This window comes from Trachurus japonicus, chromosome 2, assembly GCF_045865225.1.
Source record: "Trachurus japonicus isolate A0001 chromosome 2, Traja_1.0".
NCBI lineage: Eukaryota > Metazoa > Chordata > Actinopteri > Carangiformes > Carangidae > Trachurus > Trachurus japonicus.
In genome coordinates this window covers 9,994,250-10,014,218 of record NC_140908.1, presented here as the reverse complement: position 1 = coordinate 10,014,218, position 19,969 = coordinate 9,994,250, and the positions used below count along the sequence as shown (strand labels likewise).

At 45.2% G+C, this 19,969-nt stretch overlaps 1 protein-coding gene across 3 annotated transcripts in view; it reads left to right on the top strand.

The window, feature by feature from the left end:
• Positions 1 to 19,969, top strand: part of unc80 (unc-80 homolog (C. elegans)) — a 49,721-nt gene that overhangs the window by 4,107 nt on the left and 25,645 nt on the right. For 2 of the 3 annotated variants that reach the window (XM_085799992.1, XM_085799976.1), the window contains exons 8-23: positions 3,773 to 4,046; positions 4,135 to 4,269; positions 4,427 to 4,640; positions 5,073 to 5,213; positions 6,307 to 6,575; positions 7,251 to 7,586; positions 8,089 to 8,220; positions 8,624 to 8,771; positions 12,204 to 12,254; positions 12,764 to 12,912; positions 14,416 to 14,579; positions 15,486 to 15,584; positions 15,796 to 16,004; positions 17,757 to 17,863; positions 18,006 to 18,162; positions 19,771 to 19,943. In XM_085799992.1, coding sequence (XP_085656118.1) covers positions 3,773 to 4,046; positions 4,135 to 4,269; positions 4,427 to 4,640; positions 5,073 to 5,213; positions 6,307 to 6,575; positions 7,251 to 7,586; positions 8,089 to 8,220; positions 8,624 to 8,771; positions 12,204 to 12,254; positions 12,764 to 12,912; positions 14,416 to 14,579; positions 15,486 to 15,584; positions 15,796 to 16,004; positions 17,757 to 17,863; positions 18,006 to 18,162; positions 19,771 to 19,943 — 2,758 coding nt within the window. Of the gene's footprint in view, positions 1 to 3,772; positions 4,047 to 4,134; positions 4,270 to 4,426; positions 4,641 to 5,072; positions 5,214 to 6,306; positions 6,576 to 7,250; positions 7,587 to 8,088; positions 8,221 to 8,623; positions 8,772 to 12,203; positions 12,255 to 12,763; positions 12,913 to 14,415; positions 14,580 to 15,485; positions 15,585 to 15,795; positions 16,005 to 16,086; positions 16,111 to 17,756; positions 17,864 to 18,005; positions 18,163 to 19,770; positions 19,944 to 19,969 lie in introns of all 3 variants that reach the window. The other variant, XM_085799984.1, reaches the window with a different exon arrangement.

Sequence of the window (19,969 nt, the reverse complement as noted above, 5' to 3'; positions counted from 1 at the left end):
TCTGTTGACCCCGCCATCACAGCCGTCAATCAAGATGTGCCAGCTCAGATATTTTTATATGCTGCATTTTATTTGAACTTAATTTATATTCAAGAAAGTGAAAGTGTAGAATACAGATGTTTAAGGTTGTGGAGATGTGTAAGATAGACATTTCAGGCGACCCCAAGGTAAAAAAAACACTGGGTTAGGGTTACTGTATTATATTATATGGAATTATATTCAATCTGGAGCGGTAACATCAGAATAACCACTTTTACATATTTTTTTGGGCATTTTTGCCTTTAATTGACAAGATAGTGGAGAGAGACAGGAAAGTAGGAAGGAATGATATGCAGTACAGACCGGCACAGTCATAATCAGAAAAACCTTTATTGTCCCTTGCAAAAAGCAGTGGAAATTCATCTTTGACGTGCTCCCAGATGTGCATAGAATAAAAAAACACAAGTTAAAAACACAGTTTAGACATAAAACAACAATACAGGGGAATCGATCCAGCGATCACTGCATTGGGTATTGCCAACATGGGACGTGCTCTTAACCACACGACCACCAAGCACCTGAATAACCACAATTTCACATCATTAAGAATGCATGTGACTTGCAAGAAAGTAATACCGGCTAATATATATTTATTATCTAGTCAGATTTTCATCAGGTCAACTTATTTAAAATGTTTTTTTTTAATGATTAAAACATCAACATGAATGAGTGTGGTGTGGTTAACCATCCAGTTCACTCATCAGATGATTCTATCAAAATGATGAATAATTTAAGACACAGTGATGAAGTCTTTCAGCATGTGCAATAAGGCAGTGACATCACATATGAATCAATATTGCAGCTCCGTGGGATCAATGCTGCTGCTCTCACAAATGTGAACCGTGCACCCGAGCAGCAGCAGCAGCAGCCAGTCGTGGCGGGTGGAAGCAGTGCAGCAGTGCAGTGATTTTTTCCAAGTGACCCGCGCTGACACAGAGCTGGTGCCATCATCTTGTTGATGGCTAAACATTTAGCCCTGCGGCAGCGTCTGTCGAAAAAACACACTGCACGGCACAGCTCGCTCCACTAGCTCGCTCGGAGATAGCGTATATGAATAGCTCCTCCTTCCCCTGTGTAATGTGTCGCTCTGAGCAGCAGTCTCCACACACACATACATGCAGCGCCTCGTCTTGCCCGAGCATCCGCAGACCCATCTGACATTTGCCTGCATAACCGGGGTAATTACGCTGAAGTAATGTGCTACATGTCTAATGCTGGCAGTGTCCCCGGCCTGGCGTGACATGGCCTGGCTTGATTTTTCGGTCTGCCAACGGCAAGTCTGGCATTGTTCGGCCTTCGCTGCCAGACTCAAAACTCAGCCTGTGCTCGCTTTTGGCACGAACGCGGCAAAGGTTTGACCAGGTTGGCTGGCAGCAAACGATGAACTGACCCCGCTCAGAGTCTGGTATTGTTGAGAGAAGTTAAAAATCCTGGTTCAGAGGCCGTTCCCTCTGCCTCACACCTTTTTATAACTGTAAATCTAAGGTTTTCAGCCTGAACTCCTCAGGTTTTCATCCACAAATATGATGTACTGTTATCAGAAAACACCACAACAGGCTCTGCGCAGATAAATCCTGAGATAAACACTTGAAAAATTAGGTGTTTACCATTTCTAAGGGCTGTCACCATCCTGAATCACCCAACCAGTGGGCTGAGAGAATTAGAGCGATGGAAGGAGAGGCTGATAAGCCGTCGGTTGCTCATCCGCACTCGTCCTGACAACCAAACAAGTCACTCCAACGCTTCCTCTGATCCATCTGACAGCCAGCAAGTGACTGCATATCAAAATAAGCCTCCCCTCCCCTAAGCTATTCTCATACACGAAAAGGGTTTTTTCAGCAGTCACATGTTAATGCAGGAAGGGAGATGATGAGAATGATCCCATTGTTTTGCTGCGCACACCCAACAGAGATGGATTAATTGCTTTCTCTGTGCCGGCAGTGGAAATTTTGAGCCGTCGTGTGGAAAATGTGAGCAGGAGTCGTATAGAGAGGTGGCGTGGATGTAAATTATAGGTTGTGTTCATACTGTATGGATTCAGCAAGGGGCGGGGCTGTGCAGTTGGCCTACACCAGCAGAAATCTTATCAAAACATCTCCTCAATCCAGTCTTTTCTTTTATCTTTGCTGGAGTTTAAATTTGTTTTTGCTCCCTGATGTTCACACACACACACACACACACACACACACACACACACTCTTCCGCACTGTACCACCCCCGATATTTCCACCATCAGCGCCGCCTGTGATTAATGCAGCTTATTCATCCCATGGCGCAGCATCTCGCGCGCGCCACTCGGAGCACTGCTGATGCTGAGGCAGTTTCCATGGCAACCGCTGGCTGCTGCATCCTCTCCTTATACCGCATGGAGTCGGGGGGCTGGGCCGCCCTGCTCCCTCTCTCTCTCTCTCTCTCTGTCTCTCTGTCGGCGGGCCCGGGTGGTTGCTGTCGTCACTCGGTCTCCTAGGCGACCTGACACAACAGCAGTAGGCTCGAGTGTGTGTGTGTGTGTGTGTGTGTGTGTGTGTGTGTTGGCTAGACAGTGAAACATGATACAGCCTCCCTCTGCTGTCCTCTCTCAAAGTGATTCATGTAGAAATCGACCATCCCTTCCTGCTCCATTTATTACAACAGCCAAGATTAAATGCCTCCTTCTTCCTCTCCCTCCCTCCCTCCCTCTCTCTCTCTCCCTCACATGATATCAATATGTTCCTCCACAGTGCTCTACACCTTCTGCAACTCTCCAACCTGACCTTCATTCCAGCTTATTTATAGTGGACTCACGTACGCTTAGGCTCCCTCTCTCCTCAAATGATGCTGGAGGGAGGCTCTGCCCTTGTTTACCATCCTCCTTTGATGCATTATTAATGAAGCAGCGTGGCAGGAGTTCACGACAGGCTAATAGAACAGGATCGGCAATGATATAGTGTAATTGTTGTGTTTGCAGTGAGTTGTGTGACAGAATCGGAAAGGCTTAAAGCACACGCAGAGCATGTTGCGTTTGCACAGCTGTCCCTAACCTTGAATTCTGCTCCACTCCGATCTGCCACTGTCCACAATTGATTTACTCATTTATATCTATAAATAAGAAAGAACACACACACTGGGAGCAGTGGGCGCCACCTAACTGTTCGTGGTGTTTTGGTACATCTGCATTAACCTAAAGTCATGCTGCGATAGATAGATATGTATGTATAATTACTGTATTAGGTGTGTATATGTAAATTACATTTATGTTTTCATAACATAAAAGTTACGACTTTGTAATACAATGTCAGCAATACACTATAAGTAACAAGGCAGGAGCATCTAGACAGGTTTAAGGAGGGGGGGTGGGAGTTTTACTTCCTCTCACTCCTTTTCGAATATGTATTTCTATGCAGGGCCGTTGCTAGGAATTCTGGGCCCCCTTAAAGAATACTAAAGTGGGCCCCTGCCCCCTGACTTTTCCACTTTTTTTCTTAGACTACGTATGTATTATAATTTTTCATTTAGCCTACTTTGTTTTGATGCTAATGCAGCATTACTATGAGTATTAGTCAGGGTCTTATGCAGAATAATTCAGTCATACAAAGATTAGACTACTGGGTTTTGTGGGCCCTAGAATTATCATCACCTTTCTCCTCTATACAACGGCCCTGTTTCTATGTCTTCTAATTTTGTCTTTCATATTCGAAATAAACACTTCAATCAATCAATCAAAAAGCACTCCCTAACTCCGCTCTGCTTCCAGGACGTCAGCCCCCGGCGGTCTGCCGACGTCCGATGGCCAGCGCGCGCGTTACGCCACCTACTTCGACGTGGCCGTCCTGCGCTGCCTGCTGCAGCCCCACTGGACGGAGGAGGGCGTGCACTGGGCGCTGATGTTCTACCTGCAGCGCCTGAGGCAGATCCTGGAGGAGAGACCCGAACGCGCCCCGGAGCCTCTGATCGCTCCTCTGCCGCGGCCGCGCAGCAGCTCCATGGTCGCCGCGACGCCCTCGCTGGTCAACACTCACAAGACCCAGGTAATGGGAGGAGGAGAGCGGGAAGGAATCATATGGAGCTGCTGTGTAGTTTGTTGTTTTGTTACATTACTTTGTTGTGTTTTTGCAGGATATGAGTCTGAAATGCAACGAAGAAGGCAAATCTCTGAGCACAGAGACCTTTGCGAGGGTGTCTCTGACTAATCTGCGTCGACAGGCGGTCCCTGACCTCGCCTCGGACCTGGGCATGAACATCTTCAAAAAGGTCAGATATGCATCCAAGACACCCTCGTTCCACTCGCATGCAAATGTTATTATATTTGAAGTAGATGAGCACACAAGACAAGGAAACCATTCTGATTGAATTTGCTTTGCATTAGAAAAGTGAGACAGACAGAGATCATTGTGGTTTCTTCTCCCAGTTTAAGAACCGGCGAGAGGACCGGGAGAGGAAGGGCTCCATCCCCTACCATCACGCGGGGAAGAAGCGTCAGCGGCGCATGGGGGTCCCCTTCCTGCTCCACGATGACCACCTGGACGTCTCGCCCACGCGGAGCACCTTCTCCTTCGGAAGCTTCTCCGGCCTCGGGGACGATCGACGAACTCTGGACCGCGGCTGGCAGGCCACCATCATGGGTAGGCTGAGTGCTGCTCCTAATGAGAATAGACTGTGCACAGCACTTCAGCTTCCTCTCCCTTAAGCTCCCCAGTTGGTGATTCAGAGGATTCTGTCTGGATCTTGCCATCAGCCAGTGAATTAGGCCAGTTCCCTAATACTGGCTTTTCTTATTAGCTCTCACAGAGAAGTGTGATTAAAATTAGCCAAAGGCACACAGACGTTTATTATTATTACCCAGAAGTAGAGATTTTTCATTTTAAAGCTCTCTTTCCATGAACCCATTGCCCCATTTTACAATCCTGCTATGTATCTAGAAATAAGAGCACAAAACCAGGATCTGATGTCCAGGCCCTTTCTATAAAAATAGTCAGCTGGCATGTGTGTCTTTGTGTTTGCACTCGTGTGTCTGATTCAACCTGAACAAACGTATCTGTTGCATCACTTTCCAGGCAGATTCACACGGAGGGGCAGCACGGACACAGCTGCAGACGCCGACAGCCTGAGCGCCAAACACTCACATTCGCACCACTCTCTGCTCAGAGACATGCCCGATCACTCCAACAGCCACAGCGACAACACCGTCAAGGAGGGTGAGTCCAGATAGAGGACGGGGCTTAAGATGCAGGAGGCAGGAGTTTTTTTTTCAAAAGACAGTAAAAAACAGTAAAAAATTGAATGAAAACCAACAAGTCTACACAAGTAAAGGTGAGGTTGTCTCAGCAGCAGCACAATGGTGTAGTATTGCACTTGAAAATAACAAAATACTATACAACAAATACTGAAGATGCTATAAATAAGATAGAATGCAACATCTGACTCGTAAAAATGAACAGTGCCAGTCGAGTCAGATTAAAAGCACTAAAAGTAATCCGTCTAATCGCCAGATAAAAGTAATTAAAAATAAATAAAACCAGTAAATAGTGAATAATACATAAAGGATAACACATCAGCCTTGTAGCACCATGAGAGCACACTATGAGTTTTTCTGTTGAGCAGTTTGTTATTCTCCCTGAGAGTTACAGTTCATATTCGGAGTGGAGAATATGTGAAGGGTCGTTTAAAATTTGAATAAAAAATTAATATATTTTGTCAATCTGTAGATCAATCAACTTTTCAATATCCACAAAAGTCAATAGAAAATTGAAGAAAATATTCATGCAACCTGAAAGTTTTTGCATGGTAGCACTAGGTAAAGCAAGCCAGATGAAAATAGGAAATAGGCACGTAATAAAGAACAGTGAAGCCAGCGTACAGGAGGGATTAAGGTCAATGCCAGGAGGATAGGAAACTCAGTGCAGCTTGGAGAGAGGCTGGCAGAGTGTAAGACTAACATAAAAATGAAAATATGTCAAAAAAAAACAACAACAAAAAAAGGAACTGCAAACTGCCGCAAGATGAAAACTATGATCATGTTACCATGAATCAGCCGCAAGAAAGAGAGGGCAGATGCTGCTGACTCCACTGAGGCCTGCTGAGCAGAGAAATAGGACGAGATTATATAACTATAGTATTGTTGTGACTGTGCTAATTTACATATAGTGCTGGCTTTAGATGATTCTCCAAACTGCATCACATTCATGCAGCTTGGTTGACTCAGAATAAAAATATCCGTGTCAAAAGAGAGTTATGCCATTAGCAATTAGAATATATGATAATTCTCTCTTTTCTGTGGCCCCTCAAAAGTCCGATCCCAGATCTCCACCATCACCATGGCGGCGTTCAACACGACGGTGGCGTCCTTCAACGTGGGCTACGCCGACTTCTTCACGGAGCACATGAAGAAACTGTGCAACCCCGTGGCCGTGCCCGAGCTCCCCGTGGAGCCGCTGGCCTGCGCCAACCTGCCGCGCAGCCTCACCGACTCCTGCATCAACTACTCTTGTCTGGAGGAGGGGGAGAACATCGAGGGGACCAACAACTTTGTGTTGAAGAACGGCATGCTGGACCTCACTGTGAGTGACTTAAAGGGATAATTTGTGGCAAATTCGCCTATTGCCATAATCCCTCTAGTCTTAGCAGTACATGTAGGTGCATTACCTTTAATTATCGGTGCATGTTGTTTTGAGATCAGCGGGGCAGAGACGTGAGCTGCTCAGTGAACACAATGGAGGTGAACAGTACAGGTCCCCTGTCCCTCATCAAACTCATCAAATACACAATCCTACAACTCCAAAACGCTCTCGTGGAGAAGCTGTGACCTGCACATTCACCACGCTATGAGATAATCATGTATAATTATGTAACATTACGACACGTGAAGCAAATCCCTGGAACTACCCCACCCAGCAGCCATCTCTGGAATATAGTTCTGGCTGTGCATTTGCCTCGAAAACAACTCTGTCTCATAATGTTACATTATTATTTCATAGCGTGGTGAATGTGCAGGTCACAGCTTCTCCACGAGAGCGTTTTGTTTGTGAGTTGTTGGATTGTGTATTTGATGAGTTTGATGAGGGACAGAGGACCTGTACCATTCACCTCCATTGTGTTGTTGAGCAGCTAGCGTCTCTGCCCTGCTGATCTCAAAACAACATGCACCGATAATTAAAGGTAATGAACCTGCCACTGTGACAGGATCTAAACTGAAATTTTCTTTTCTCAATCCTCCATCCTCCTCCATCCTCCAGGCTGTCCTGCGAGCCCTCTACGCCGTCCTCAGTCACGACATCAGCTCCAGGATCTGCGACGTGGCCCTCAACATCATCGACTGCCTGCTGCAGCTGGGCGTGGTGCCCGGCATGGGCAAGAAGCTGTCCAAGCCCGACAACAAGGAGAACCAGGAGGCGCGGGCCAAAGACTCGGCCGGCCAAGGGCTCGGAGGAGGAGCCCAGGGAGGCGCGGCGGTCCCAGGAGCGGGAGGAGGAGGGGACGGAGGCGGAGGAGGAGGAGGAGGGGGAAGCGGCGGAGGGAGCGGGCAGGGGAGCAAGGACGATGTGAAGAATAACAAGGATAATGATAAAAAGGTGTGTGGGGGTTTTTTTCCCATTCATATTGAATTTTATTTTCAGGGTTAGGGTTAGGGGAAATTATCAGTTTATCTGTTTATTTGTTAATTTGGATCCCATAGCTGTTACTAATGCAACAGCTGCTCTTCCTGGGGTCCATGTTAAGACATGCATATAAATACCATTACAATGTTGCATAAATGCATACATGAATACAATTTCATCAATAAATTCGCCCTCTAAACACACACACAGTACCTGCCAACAATAAAATGTATAACGTGTTATCCTTGTCTAATTCCCTAAGGATGGAGGTGGTTTTTTCCATACTTAAATAATAGAAGAATCTCTCCAGCCACCTATCTCTGGAGGGTTTCCTCACCTTTTTCTGTTTGTTATTTCAGTTTTTGTTGAGAGGGGTGCAAGGGCAATCACTCTTTGGGTCTTCTTACTTTGAATAAAAAAGGTAAACATAGAGGATGTTTAATAGATGATAAAACTTTCACTTCACCGTCAACAGGAGGAGGGCTCCGGCCTCAGCGCGCACCGCCTGGCTCTGACCATGCTGATAAAGATTGTCAAGTCTCTGGGCTGCGCCTACGGCTGCGGCGAGGGCCACCGCGGACTGTCGGGAGACCGCCTCAGGATGCAGGTCAGACTCTTCTCCTCGCACTCAGCCGACCTCTGCATGCGCTTAATCAGCCCAGTTAGTGACGCTCGACGTGTATTCCCTGTTTATTTATTATTAAGCATATTGCTCCTCAGCTGTCATAAAAGTTTAATGAAACTGGAATGAATCCTACGAGGGGTTTGTAACATGAACGAGGAGCGGCTGCGGTTCTATTTCCAAGCCAGTCAATATTTTTTTATTATTAGATGAAGTAGTGAAGATTAAATTAAACGCCGATGGTTGTCGCGAGAATCGATGAGAAGCGATGAAAATAGCCAGTTGATTCCTCTCTGACTTGACTTTATTTTTGGGAAAAACATTGATTCATGTAAATCTTCCATAATGCACAGTGTCTCCTGTCCCACGTCTCTGTCTCTCCTCTCAGGCCCAGAACTGCCTGACCAGCCTGTATAAGCTGGACAAGCTGCAGTTTCGCCAGACAATGCGCGAGTATGTGAACAAAGACTCTCTCAATAACATTGTGGATTTCCTGCATGCGTTGCTGGGCTTCTGCATGGAGCCCATCACTGACAGTAAGTATATGGCGTGTGTGCAAGTGAGTGGGACTGAATGCAGATCATGAGACACAAAAAAAAAATCAGGATTGGAACAGCACTGGATTTGAATGCAGATACTAGTGCTGCACGTTACAATTAACTTTATTATTGATTTGTTTTCAATTTATCAATATATCAGCTTCTACTAAAGTTAAAGTCAAGAGTCATGGTACTGTAGCAGTGCTTTGATAGAAACATAAAAGTCAACAACATGCTCACAATAACAATACTAACATGCACATATTCTGCAGGTATAATGTCGCCCTGTTCGGGGAGCATACGTCAGTCCGACGGCCCCAAAATCCGACGGCCCACCTCTCCGACTACCCATTAATCCGACTTTTATAGGCCCATTGGTCCGACTGCCCATTGCTCCGACCAAAATAATCTCTGTATTCCGACCAGGGCTAAATTCGACCATCCAGAATTCCGACACCGGCGTTACTGTTTGTGTCATTTATTGGAGCAGTGGTAAATGTTTTTGCTGCTCTGCTCTCCCATGTCACTCTTTTACCCCTTGGTTGAAGTGCATGCCACACACACACACACACACACACACACACACACACACACACACACACACACGGGGGGCGGCACCAGATGCGCATTTCTCCGTGCTGCGCCTCGGCCCCTCAGCTGTGTGTCTGTGGGTATGTGTATCATGTGAATGTGTGTATTAATTTCTGGCGCGCTCTGTTAAGATGAAAAACACAAATCGCCCAGAGCGCGAGCCTGGCACAGAGGTGCGCGCTCTGGCGCATCTGGCGACAATCGGTTAACGGGGCCGAAAGGAAGCTGGCTCGCTCCGCGGCTATTTTACGTCTGAGGCTTATGTTAAACTCATGTTTTTATTGATACTGTAGCGTCCAACCCGACGTTACTGTCTACAACAACATAACCCTAACTTATGACTGCTCCCTTCCCTCCTCTGCTCCTCCTCCCTCACTCACCTACACACAGACGCAGCTGTCTTCCTCACTCTGGCCCCTCAGTTTCTCATCCAACCACCCTACCTGCCCGTGCCCTACACATTCACAGTCAGTCAGAAATCACACAACTTAATCATAACAAGAACATTACTGTGGAGTTGCTACAATATTTTCAGTTGTGCAGTATAGGCTATTATTGATTAAAAATGAGCCATAAGTCCCATTACGTGGCATATGATATGTTTGTAGAGCCCGTTGACATGACACACACGTGTCTCGTGTGCAGACGCAACTGATAAATATTTATGCTATAGTCCATGGACAGCTCCCGGATCTCAGCGCATCATTTGCGCACAACGTGCACCAGTGTTACTGTAATAACACAGATGTGGGCAAGTCTGATATCAGCCAGGTAGCCTACTGAAGAAACATAAATATGGACTCGAGGCATCTTGTTTTACTGATCATTTAGTGCCCAAATGACTGCATCAATAAATGAGGAAATTATATTCACAGATCCTATTTAAAAAGAAGAAAAAACATGGTCCTAGTGGATATGACAATTAACCACTCACTCAATTAACTCCTTTCTTTCTATTTTTTCCTTCTATCAACGTTCATGGGCCATGAAGATCAGGGCTTAGTCAGTTCGGGGGTCACAGCATCTGCGCTGTGTGTAGCCTACGGTACGACCAATCGCGCGCTGTCCGCTGTCTCAGTGCTGAAATATGAATCAATGACAGTGTGTCACTGCCCGAGAGAGAGAGAGTCTCTGCCCGCCCCTCCGCCTGCACTATAGGTGCAGCCCAGCCCATATTACAATCTTATTGTTTGTTTTAATCAATCCTCTAGCACCGTGTGACAGAAATACTCATTGTTGCAGAGGCACAGTGACAGTGGCGCTGACTGTATCGCACTGTGCACATACATATACACATAAAAGGAACAAGAGCAGGACCCACGCGCCTAGACTAGGCTACACTGTGGCGCCGTCAAAATACAGGAGATTAAGTTGATATCAAAGTCCTGCTTCTGGGCCCGATTTGTCGGTCTAATACACTGTCGTAATTACTGGGAGTCGTAACACCGGGCATACTTAAGTCGGGGAAATGGGAGGTCGCATTAATGGACGTAAAAATATAGAAATGTATGGTCGGAGAAATGAGAAGTCGAAGTGTTGGGTCGTCGGAGAAATAGAGAGTCGGACTAATGGACTCAAAAATTAAGAAATGTATGGTCGGAGAAATGGGAAGTCGGACAAATGGGAAGTCGGACAAATGGGAAGTCGGACAGACGCCATGCGCCCACCATGTTCACCCTCTTAGCTTAGCATATATTAGCATTTTATCTTGAGCAAATACCTGCAAAAAGCTGCAAATGCATCAACCTAAATTGTGCAAAATGGTGAACATGCCAACATGATACCAGCGCCATCAGTAAGTTAGTGCTGCGAGCATGCTGACTTTAGTTTTTCAAAGCACTGGAGGGTTTTATTCAGCTAGGTGAAGAGTTTGATCTCCAACACAGGGAGAGCAGAATGTGTGTACAAAGTCCAGCTCTCGGCTGGAGCCACAACGCTTCTTGCTTGGCTAGAAAATGGCCGTCACAGCTTCCAAAGAACTCAATGTGATCGTGTCTTTGAATTTTCTTGTCTTGGCTGATCAATACACTGAAGGATTTTTAATTCCCATTGATATAAAAGCGGCACGTCTTCACATTGCAGAGGCTGGAAACTGTGAATGTTTTTTAGCATTTTTGTCTCGACAGACAACTTTCAAAGTGGTTAGCGTTGATGAATTGACTACTATTCAAATCATGAAGGTTTAATGCGGAGCAGAAAAAGATAAACTTTACACTGAAGTGAAGCTGAATCGTTCTCCTGCTGTCTCACCACGCACTTCGACTTTGCATTCCAGCGCTGTCTCTGTTTATATATCTGTTTTTTACCTTCCTCCTTCCACTTGTCTCTGCTTGTCCGTGTCCCCTTTTTGTCCTCGTCCTCCTCCTCCTCCTCCTGCTTCCATCCTCCCTCTTTTTCTTCGTTCACCTCAACGAGCTGAACCCTTCCCTCCTTTCTCACTCATCCATTCTGTACACTTGCCAATCCAAAGCTTCCGCCCATTACATCTCTGCTCAATCAGTGGCTTTATTGCTGAGCATTGACACACATTGCCAGATTTGCACTGACGTTTTGTACATGCTAACTACATGAAGTGATACAAAATACCGTGCAATTGGCAAGTTACTGAACCGATGAGTGTTTCGATTCTGAAAGAGAACAGGGCACGTTGTTTAGTTTTATTTTATTTTTTTGGTGTGTGCGTGTGTGTGTGTTATTTTCACGTGTGGCAGTCTGTGCGCGTGCGTCTCAAGGTCGCCTCCGCCCGGAGGTGGGGTGCCACGTCCTTTCTGACACCGCGTACATGTCTGTGCTGGCCTGATGTCAATCAACTTGTGCCCCGCCTCTTTTCTCTTGCAGAGTACGGCAGTGCAGGTGAGAGGTCCAGGAGGGCGAAAAAAAGAAACATCGGTAGATACACATGATCAATAATCAATAATATTAGCAGTAAGATGCACATACTCACCTAATCAGACCTTTCCCTAGGCACCGCTTCCATTGCTGCACCCCTCACTCTGTCCGAAAAGTGACAAAACTCGCCTGCAAATCCAAAATTTACATTTGTCCTCTAAATCTGGTTTTTACACTTTTGCATAGACGTTAAGTTTCATCTAACTGGACCGAGGGAATAAGCCCCTTCTGTATGTTTTTATAGCAGGCCTTAGTCACTTGCATGTATTCCTTACCCCTACCCAGAACCCTTTTCAGTTTGCTTCTCCCCCATATGCTGTATGAACCCCTTTCCTTTGCCCCCTTCCCCTCCCTGTTCTATGGGCTCAGTGTTTTCTTTACTCAAGCTGGTCAGCTGTCAATAATGTTCTCACCCCCCACCACCTACACCCACCTCGCTGACTAAACCACCCCCTCCCTGTGTGATCCGTGCTCTCTCCCCCTCCACCCACCCACCCCGTTGCTTCCAGACAAGGCGGGCTTCGGGAACAACTTCACCACGGGGGACAACAAGTCGGTGGCCCAGAACATGGAGGCGGTGGTGGTGGGCTGCATGTTCAAGTGCCTCATCACCCGCTGCGCCTCGACCACGCACGAGCTGCACAGCCCCGAGAACCTGGTGAGTGTGTGTGTGTGTGTGTGTGTGTGTGTGTAAACCATCGGCCCATCTGCCTCGCTTTGATGATTTATTTTTTCATCTCCGCAGCTCGGTCTGGCCTTCACATACGTATCAGCTGTACTCCCTCTAGATTCAAGCTCTCATGTTTCTTCTCGCAGGATGTCGGAGCTGAATAATTAATGACTCTTCTTGTACCGAACCTAAAGAAGAACAATCACTGCCACCGCCTCAGTTAATAGAGACATTAAGTCACTCTCTGCTCTTTTTTTTAACATGCAGTTAAATGTGTTGGGATAGACCACTTTCCTTTTATTATACAGAGTTGCTCATGGTGAAGGAGATCATTGAGTTTCATTGTAAACTATGATAACTTGTATTCTTAGATTTTCTTTCTTTATTTCTAATTAGCAATTTTTTTGTAATTTCAGTTTTTATTTATAAACACAGAAAAAGCAGGTAAGATAGATAGATAGATAGATAGATAGACAGATAGATAGATAGATAGATAGATAGATAGATAGATAGATAGATAGATAGATAGATAGATAGATAGATAGATAGATAGATAGATAGATAGATAGATAGATAGATAGATAGATAGATAGATAGATAGATAGATAGCCCTTTACTGCATGTCATTCCCCCTCTCTCTGTCTCTCCATTTCCTGTTTCTCTCAACTTTACTATCAAATGAAGGCAAAAATCCCCCTAAAATATTTTGAAAATAGAAGAAGGGATACAGAAAAAGGAGAAAAACAATAATGATAAAAACTATTAAAGGGATAAACCAAGAAATTCCATTAACCCCCGTAGCGTAGCTCTGAGCAGCTCACGGCTCTGCTCCACCGTTCTAAAAATAGCTTGCACCGACAATTAAAGGTAACGAACCTACTCCTAAGACTATAGGGATCTATCAACTATCCCTTTAAATAAACGATAATGATCATAATACTACAGGCAACTACCTCGCAGTAAGGTGACTCATAAAGTTATCCCAACATCCTGATATTACTGGCCTCTAATGAGCAATTGAAAAAATACAATACCACCTCCTGTTCTGCAAATGACATGTTTTCAATCACCTTTAAATAGTCCATACTGTACATTGCCGGTATCACTCCTCTAAGAGCAGTGAGGTGCTGTGGTGCTGGGAACGCCTGGAGGCTGGCGTGACTTTGGTGTACGTTGGCGGAAGATGACACACTTCTCAAGGCAGGCTTTATTATGGCACACAACCAGAGGCCACCCACTCACAAGCTGGAGCCGGTTCCTTGACAAACTCCAGCACACGCACACATACACACACACACACACACACTGACGCATCGATGTATGTGGGAAAACACACACTGTTTGATGCTGACTCTGAGGAAATATCAACCCGGACTGTCAATTGTGGTCACGTCTCACTTCGTCATACACACACACACACACACACACACACACACACACTGTTTAACTCATGCAGGCCCCTGTTTTCTGTCTTTCTCTCTCTTCTTTCAGGGTCTGTACTGTGACATCCGCCAGCTGGTGCAGTTCATCAAGGAAGCCCACGGGAACGTTTTCCGCAGGGTGGCCCTGAGCGCGCTCCTGGACAGCGCCGAGAAGGTCGCCACCACCAAGAAACCCGAAGAGAAGGAGGAGACCAAACCTCCAGGACCCAAGAGGTACTGACCGTCTCCTGACCCGAACGTGGCAACAAGAAAAAGTTGAGACCATGTGCCTTGAGCATAGACCTTAAAACCCTCCCCCTTATAATGTAATTAAGTATTTCTCATCCAATCACAGTGATTGATGGTATGATCTTTCTCCCTCAGAGCTTTGCTTCTCATCGCTCCTTGCATTTTTTTTATTTTCTCATGGTTATTTCTGTTCTGTCTGCATCTGTTATTCTTGCTTGAGTGACTGATTTGATGTTCGTATTTCTGAAATGATGTGAGTGACCCAGCCAGAAGGCGCCTACACAGTTTAAAAAAAGAAAGTCAAACTCACATGACAGCATTGAAGAGATAGAGGCATAATAATAAAAAAAATTGAAGTGCGATGAGACAGTAAAAGCAAATCTCACCGTCTTGTTTTTAACTGTAATGTTGAGCCATAATACCTGTTTTTAGGGTTAGAAATAATCTTAGTTATGTCTGAAATCTGAAAATAAGGAGTTTAATGTTTGAATATGAGGCTAATAATTAAATATAAACAACACATATTTAACCTAGGCACATGGACATGTAGCTTTAACATAAAAGTAGATGTAATTGTTGATTTAGCTGATGGGGAAAGTGAGTTTTTGATTGATAAACCAATATTTAGTTGGCATACTTAGTGATTTAATTATTTTTCTTTAAAGTTTATTTAATATTCACAAATATGAACCACATCTTGTTGTGAACATGTAAGCAGTGTTTCCCTTTACGTTTACTGCAAAAAAAAGGAACGTAAAACTCTAAGCGATTAGAAACTTATATAAGATGAAAATACACCCAATAATGACTTAGGATTGTTTCCATTCAGACGTGGAACAGACAGGAGAGTTCAGCTGGTTTGTCTGTCTGTCGGGGTGTGTGTGTGCGCAGGTCAGAGGCGGGTGTGTCCGGGGAGAAGGGTCAGGTGTCCAGTGCTGCAGATGAGTGTCGCAGCTACATCTCCAGCAGACCCCCCCAGACACCCGAACAGTGAGTGTCCACCCCACAGTGTCTCCATACAGCACCATGTCGTGCCCAGCTGCAATTTCTCTGCAACAAAATAGGAATAAAAAATTAAAAAATGACTGTTTCTCCCTCTCCCCCTTAAATAAAGAAAAGGCCATCGTGCTAGAAGTTAAATCTATACAAATTTGTGAAAGCTGATGTTACATTTTCATTTTCTCCCTCTCTGTTCCCTCAGTGAAGAGCAGATCCCGGGCGCTCTGCTGGGCAGGAAGGACTTCTGGAGGAAGATGTTCAAATCCCAGAGCGCCGCCAGCGACACCAGCAGCCAATCGGAGCAGGACACCTCCGAGTGCACCACCGCCCACTCCGGCACCACCACCGACCGGCGCTCCCGCTCCAGGTCGCGCCGCATCTCCCTCCGCAAGAAGCTGAAGCTGCCCATAGGTGAGAGCAGACGTTACGCAGCAAGTGCGACCTCCAGCCGCCCGGAGAAATGTTTACCTTGGACTTGTTCTCTTTCTTTTAGAGGCAGAGCTCAAAAAAGCGGCAGGTAATTTTTTTTGGACTCGGGTGTGATGACAAAAGCACTGATGCAGGAGCGAGCTATTAGAATGAATGCAAGTCACTCTTGCTCATCATGCCAACCAATAAAACCTGTGACTGTTTCTATCCAGCAGCGCTGTCACTGAAAACTGTTTGCATGACTGGAGCTCCACTTTGCATTTGCACAAAGCCGTGGATCCTCACACTTAAAGATATTGAATATAATCAAACAGTCACTATTTTATTTTGGATTTGGGCTCGGGCACAGAAATAAACATCTTATTCTGGAATAAATATGAAGAATAGTTTATTTTAAAAGCTATTTCCCTCATATGTTTGCAGCAATATATTCAAAATCAGTTTCCACACTGGTGCTGTACAGTACGTGTTAAAGCAGGAAAATATTGTTTGTCCTCAGTGCAAAGCGTCCAAATCATTTCTTTATATCAGCTCTGGTTACAGTTTCTATCTCCATGACCATACCTCATTACATAATGCTGTTCACACTGTCACCTTGAAAACTCACTGGGACATGATTATGTTCTGTTTGTCTGACATTAACACACTGCCTGTCGCTGGGGGGCCAAGTCACTTCATCTCTTTGGTCTGTTCTGTGTCCCCTTCTTGGTCCTCAGCATGCCGTGGGACTGTCCGCCTACCACTCACTCTCTCTGTCTTACGTATGTGGATGTGGAGCCATCTTCATACAGTATTGATGTCTATGTCTGGTCGTGTCGGTCATCTCTCCCAGTGTGCACGGTGTTCCAGACCCAGGTTGAACTGTGTTTGCGAATCCATCACCCGACAAGAACGGGTCACATCATCCAAAAGTGGTGATGAGAAACTAAAAAAATTGTTTTTTAACATACAGTCGTGAAAAAATTAGGACACCCTACAGTATGAAAGCCTTAGGTGTGTTTTTTTATGATCAAATTTGGACGTATGGATATTTAATATCAATTTTAACAATACTGGGAGATTCAAGTAATATATTAAAACTGAAGAAAATAATTTAAAACATTTTTCTATAAAATTTAATTCTATAAAAAAATGGTGAGGAATAAGTTAGGACACACCCACATTTATTCCCACTTAAAGATACCCCGAGAAGTTTGCTTTTGGTTATAAAAGAGTCTCATATTAATGTGGATGAATCTACGTTACCCACACTTGTTAATGTGTCCATTTTCGATAAATATATCTGGATCGCTACATGTAGGTGACAAAAAAGTGACAAAAGACAGTCACAGCAAAGCAGAGGTAGGCCTACATTTAATCTGGATGAACTAAACAAAGTTTTCTGTCACTCCATCATACGACAGTGTATTTGCAAACACCGTTGGACCGGGGTCGTTTGTTCCAGTCACTTTTAAAAGAAGGAAAATAGTTAGTTTTGTTCCTTTTTTTTGAATGAACCTCACCTCAGTCTGTGAAACCCCCCTGGATGTGTGTGATGTCTGTGGACCAATGGTGAGTGGACGCTCTGCCCCTGTGTCTTCTCCTCCTCTATTCACACATTGTGTGTCTGTGCATGTGCACTCTCCTTCATAACTCAGTGTGTAGGAAACTTGTCCTTTATTCTGTCGCGTTGTGTCTTCAGGTGCGATTTTTTTTTTCTTTTTTCTTTTTTTTTTCAAATTTGTGTGTCTCCAGGCAACTGGCTGAAGCGATCCTCTCTATCTGGACTGACGGACGGGGTGGAGGACCTGCTGGACATCAGCTCAGTGGATCGACTCTCCTTCATACGACAGAGCTCAAAGGTCAGAGGAGGGTTAACGGAGGACACAACATTGACTGTGTATATCCAGTCCTGTTGCTTTAGTTTGTGTCTATGGATGTGTGTGTGTGTGTGTGTGTGTGTGTGTGTGTGTGTGTGTGTGTGTGTGTGTGTGTGCGCCGCAGGTGAAGTTCACCAGTGCGGTGAAGCTTTCGGCAGAGGGAGGCGCCGCCGGGCCGGAGTACGGCAGGGACGAGGAGGAGAATTTCTTCAAGCGGCTCGGTAAATGGAGGTCTGGCAGGAGGAATCCATCCAAGCTTCACCACACAGAAGAGAAAGATGGTAGACCTCCCTCACCCCAGGGTGCCCCCCCCCACCTCTCCCACACCCCGCCATCGTCCTCTTGTCTATTTCTCTCTCTCTTTGTGTCCCAGCCTTCCTGTCTGTCGGTGTTGTTTCGTTGGCCTTGCCCTCCTCGCCCCCTCACAAGTGGTGGTCTGTTGGTTCCTCCGTACGCCATCCTCCATCGCCCCCGGAAAGCTTCCTGCTACACTCTGTCAGCCTGGATGTTTCATTTTCAACCCATCAAAATGTCTCGTTTAAGTATCTCACACTAGATAATATAAAAACAACCCAGAGGTGGCACTTTAAAGCAAGATCACGTAACATAATCTTTATTCTTATAAATAAAAAATCAAATGCATGAGCAATAAAACACACAGCACTCTGAGGTTTTTGCTCTTGCAGCCTTACTTGGCCTGGTTTGACCACTAGCTTATGGTGGCTAATGTGAGCTAATGTAAGCTGACGTCTCTGGATCAGTTTGTTGACGTGCCAGCCCCGCTCTACTTGTGCCACTGTTATGTTGTATTTGATCATGTTGGACATCTTTGGTTTTGGCCTGAACCAGGGAATTTAGATTTTATAGGATTTTACTTGCTATAAACAAGTAAAATCCTGTTTATTTTACATTAAACAAACCATCAGTGTCACCGATTCAGTGATGGTTTTGAAAATGATTTGATAATAAACTCTGCTGTAACTTTCCAGACATTCAGATGTGTTGAAACTTCACCTCCTCTTGTCGTGTGAAAAGACTTGATGTTGTCTCCCCAACGGCAACTTATCATTATTTACAGCTCCCTGAATTTTTATTGCCCCTTTCTTGAAAAAAGAAAAAAAAAACATGGCAAAAATAGATCAGTCTGATGTCATTTGTCAAAATTCGTCCGTCGTCCAACTCTGCATTTCCTTCTTTCCAACTGTGCACGTCCTCCTATCTTCAACAATCAACCCCCCCTTCCTCTTGTTCTCATTTAACTGTGGGAAAAGAGGAAAGCAGGTGTCTGGGAATAACTCATATCTACGAAAAAACCATCTTTCTGCTGTGAAGCATATTTCTGTGCTACGTCAAGCATGAGGCTGTCGGTGCTTTCTCGTCTCTTCTGTGGTGATGTCTGGTGGTATTTTCCGATGCCTGAGTTTCAGTGAAGTGATAAAAAAAACCGACTGGTCCACATACAGCTTTTCTTCTCTACGGCTATGGTTACACTTGTCATTTCAACGTGATTTAATATCTAGACTGTAAAAGTAATATCATATTAATTAACATTTTTTGTGTAGATCTGAAAATCCAAGTGTAACCTCGGCCCCTGGCTGTGTGTCCATCTCTCACTCAGCTTCATTTGTCAGTGGCTCTTCAGTGCTTCTTGTTAAATGGATGGTGATGTTGCTTCATGCAATGTCTGGATGTAAATCTGCAGTGCTGTTGTTGACGGTCAGATAAACGACTACAACTCAATATGCATGTTTTAAAAAAGAATTCTCTTCACTTGTCCTGCTATACCCTCTTTTCTCCTCTCCTTTCCTTTCCTTTCCTCTCCTCTTCTGTCCTTTCCTCTCCTCTCCTCTCCTCTCCTCTCCTCTTCCTTTCTACATCTTTTCCTCCAGGTCCCCATGGTTTTCAGGAGCGTCTTGCAGCCAGTCAAGAGGCCATGAAGAACAAGAACGTGGTGAATTTGGGCGCCATCCGACAGGGAATGAAACGCTTCCAGTTTCTCCTGAACTGCTGCGAGCCGGGAACCATCCCTGACGCCTCCATCCTCGCTGCTGCTCTGGACCTGGTGTGTGTTTTCTTTTGTTTTGCACA